The sequence below is a fragment of the Pyrgilauda ruficollis genome, unplaced genomic scaffold, assembly GCF_017590135.1.
Source record: "Pyrgilauda ruficollis isolate IOZ18807 unplaced genomic scaffold, ASM1759013v1 scaffold22, whole genome shotgun sequence".
NCBI classification, from domain to species: domain Eukaryota; kingdom Metazoa; phylum Chordata; class Aves; order Passeriformes; family Passeridae; genus Pyrgilauda; species Pyrgilauda ruficollis.
Window position 1 is genome coordinate 1,939,528 of NW_024521428.1, and position 3,919 is coordinate 1,943,446.

The following is a 3,919-nucleotide window of genomic DNA, read 5'->3' on the forward strand; positions in this document are numbered from 1 at the left end:
AGAGGAAACAAGACTGAACTTTTGGAAACATCCCTCTTAGCACCGGCCGCGCGGGACCTGAGGACGCGCTCAGGTACCGCCCGCGCCCGAGTGCCAGCCTAAAGCGAGGCACCACAGCCCTCTCGGGAAGAAGGTGGCATGTGGTGAGCTCTAATCTCGCCGTCCTTCCCGGTGACACAGGGTCCCCGGGGCTGATGGAAGGGACGGCGGACACGGGCTCGGCGGAGAGGCGGGCAGGGGGAGAGCCCCGCGCCGGGCAAGCAGCAGCAAGGGTGAGGCGGGGGCACTGCCGGGGAGCACGGGCCGTGCAGCCGGCAGGTAGGACCCTCCGTATCTCGCTCACTTTAGCAGTATGTCCCTTCAGAAAACTTTTTTTTTTTGTTTGTTTTTCGACACAGTGTTTATGCATCAGACACAGACTATTTCATTCTAACAAATTTATTTTCTCAATCAGCTCTTACGGAATCACTACTCAAATTAAATTACAATCAAATTATCACATCAAAAGATACCCTTATTACCTAACAACTGTCCATATTTTCATTTCATTTTGATTTGTGCTCGTCTGAAAAAAACACGTAATACAAGATCTGGGGAAAAAATAAATTACCGTTTTGCAGCAGTTCATAGGTATTCTGAATAAAATATTAAAAGAAGTCATTTAATGAAAATATAAAGCAAATTTTTTTTTTTAGATCAACAACGGATCTAACAATTCTATATTGCCGTCTTTTTGAAAAGTCTGTTTATTAAAACCTACCAAAAACACTGCTTGGAAATGGCAGTATTATATAATCACATCCACAGCACCCATTCAATCAAAGTTGGCAACGGATTTAGGAGAGGAGAAGTTCAGATAAGTGCAGCTGCAGATGCTCAGTCCTTCTAAATCCCTTTATCTGAATCAGTCCAGAAATAAAAAATAAAAATATTAATAAAAAAAATATTAGCAGTGGATTTTTTTATGACTCTTCCATGATGATTGGCAGCCGTCAGGAGCAGGAATTTGACAGCCCTAAATTATTTCCCTTTCTTTCCCTGGTTCCTTTAATTCATGCAAAGTCCTTCTACAGAGCTCGAACTTTAGGGACCAACAACCTCTCCTTCTTTCACCCTCCCCCTGGCGTCTGTCCCTCCCCCCTTTCTCCTCAGGGTCAGTTTTCTCCGCGTGCGGGCATTTATTTCCATTTTTTTGTTCTATAGCTATACCTATATATATAGATAAATATATATATATGTATTTGCTTCCCTATTCAGCCTGCTTGTTTTTAGTGCTGTGTGCATATTTTTTTTTTCTGGAAAAAGTGGACCCTTTCATTTTTCAGAATATATAGATATATAGATATATATGTTTTCAGAGTGGATATCTGCCTTGCACCAAAATTCTACGTTTTGGCCAAGAAAAACAGGGTGCCGGAATGCAGCAAGCACCCTCTGATTAACCAGATTATTTTTCTTCTGCTTCCCTTTTTTTGACTGCTCCCATTGAAAAAAAAAAATAGCGCAGACAGTGGTGTTCCTTACTGCGAGAAGGGGGTAATTTGGAGAAAAATAAAAACAAAAATAAAATCAAAAAAGCCCAAGCCCACCCCCCCAAGCCCTTTCCCCACAACCAACCAACAACCCCCCGGCACATCTGCAGTTTTGGTGCATTATGCATCTCCACCCCGTTTTCCCAACACGGTCTAAACGCTCTCGCTCGGATCGACCTTCTCCACCGCTCCCTATTGGTATCGATCTTATATATATATAGATGCACGCATATATCCATATATATATAAACACAAGCAGTCTGAACGAGCCTGGATCGTGTGTGTGTGTGTGTGTGTGTGTGTGCGCGCGTGTGTGTCTGTGTGAGCGTGCGGCTGTGCGCGGCGGTGCCGGAGCCGGTGGCGGTGCCGGCGGCGGTGCCCGGCCCGGCCTGGCCCGCGCTGCCCCCGCGCTGCCCGGCCCGCCCGCGGTGCCCCTCACTGCACGCTGGTCTGCAGTCCGTGGTGAGGGGGCGGCGTGTCGGAGTTGACGGTGCCGACCTGGGAGTAGACATCGTCGGGGGTCTGCTGCTGGATCCCCGGGGGGGTCATCCGTTTCTCTTTCTGCCTCCGATTGCAAAACCAAACCCTGACCACCTCCTTCTCCAGCTGCAGGCTGTCCGCTAGGTTCGTAATCTCCTGGGCGGAGGGCTTGGGGCATTTCAGAAAGTGGCTCTCCAAGGCCCCCTTGACACTCACCTCGATGGAGGTCCGCTTCTTCCTCTTCCTGCCCTGGGCGGCGATCTTGTCGATGCTGGTGGGACTGCCCGTGGAAGAGTCGGCTTCCTCCAGCCACTTGTTCAACAAAGGCTTCAGCTTGCACATGTTCTTGAAGCTGAGCTGCAGGGCCTCGAAGCGGCAGATGGTGGTCTGCGAGAAGACGTTGCCGTAGAGGGTGCCCAGCGCCAGCCCCACGTCGGCCTGGGTGAAGCCCAGCTTAATCCGCCGCTGCTTGAACTGCTTGGCGAACTGCTCCAGGTCGTCGGAGGTCGGCGTGTCCTCGTCCGAGTGCGGGTCGTGGCTGTTGACGCCGCCGTGGTGCGGCGGGTGGTGCCCGGGGTGCTGGTGGTGGTGGTGGTGGTGATGCCCGGGGTGCTCGCCCAGCTCCGGCGTCTCGCCGCGCACGAGCCCCGGGTGCACCAGGCTCTGACCGCCGGGGGGGGGGCTCAACATGCCGTTCACCGTGAAACCCCCGGGCTGCGAGTAGAGGAGCGACTGCTGCTGCTGCTGCCCGCCGGCCATGGAGGGTAGGTGGGCGGCCGCCGCCGCCCCCCAGGCCGCCGGGTGCCCCTGGTGCGGGGGGCCCAGGTGGGGCGGCCGGTGGTGCAGCGCCGCGCCCGAGTGCAGGTCGTCGCGTCCGCCGCTGCCCTTGACGTCGGGCGGCGGCGGCGGCTGCTGGGGGCTGCCCGTCATGCCCACGGGGCTGCCGGACCAGGGCGAGCCCGCTTCGGCGGCAGCGGCGGCGGCGGCGGCGGCGGCGGCGGCGGCGTGGGGCAGGGCTGTCACCCACTGGTGGGCATGGCTCAGCATATGGCCGCCGTTGCTGGCGGCCATGGCGCCCGGCATGAAGTCGCTCTGGACCATCTTGGCCGCCGGGTCGCCGCGGTAGCCGCCCGCCACCGAGGTGACGGCCACGCTCCCCGGCTGCATGCCGCCGCCGCCGCCGCCGCCGCCGCCGCCCGAGTCCGCGTGGACGATGGAGCCGGCCGCCAGGATGCCGTTGCCGGGGAGGTAGGGGTTAGAGGTGGCCGCGGCCATCCCGCGCCCGCCGCCCGCCGCTCGCCCCCGCCCGCGCCGCCGCCGCCGCCGCCGCCTTCCCAGCCTCGCCGGGGCGCCGGGGCGCGGGGTTCACCTGCTAGCGCTCCGCTGCGCGCTCTCCTCCGCCCGTCCGCCGGCCGTCCTGCCTCCGCTCCGCGGCGCGCTCGTTGCGGTCGCCGGCTCTCGCTTCGCCTTTTATATTTTTTTAGCCTTTCTTTTTTTTTTTTTTCCCAAAAAAAGAGTTATATTTAGCTGTACATGTAGTTTTCCTCCGCCTTCTTCTCGCCCGGGCTTGCTGCTCGCAGGGAGGAAACCAAACAAAGGCTAAAAAGCGAAAAAAAGGGGGGGGGGGGGATCAAAAAGCCCCCGTGCCTTCTCCCCTCCGCTCCCCTAGGAGTACATCTCCTCCTCTCAGTCTTCCCCTCTCAGAGTGAAACTTTTCCTTTTCTTCTTCCTTTAAGGCTTTGTGTGTGGGTATATTTTCCTTTTTTTCTGCCTCTCTCTCTGTCTTTCTCTCCTCGGTTCCTCGATCTCCTTTTGCTCTGTTAATTGCAAGTTTTGTTGGTGTCCTAAGAAAACTTCCTGTGATGATGATGGTGGTGATGGTGGTGATGATGCATTTCTCAAAGTTG

The 3,919-nt window shown here is 56.0% G+C and overlaps 1 protein-coding gene across 1 annotated transcript; it reads right to left on the reverse strand.

Moving 5' to 3' along the window:
• Positions 1–1,967: 1,967 nt before the first annotated feature.
• On the reverse strand, positions 1,968–3,293 carry POU3F3 (POU class 3 homeobox 3). Its single transcript, XM_041468530.1, has one exon. The coding sequence runs from the start codon at positions 3,285–3,287 to the stop codon at positions 1,968–1,970; it is 1,320 nt and encodes a 439-aa protein (XP_041324464.1). The 5' UTR covers positions 3,288–3,293.
• Positions 3,294–3,919: the final 626 nt, after the last annotated feature.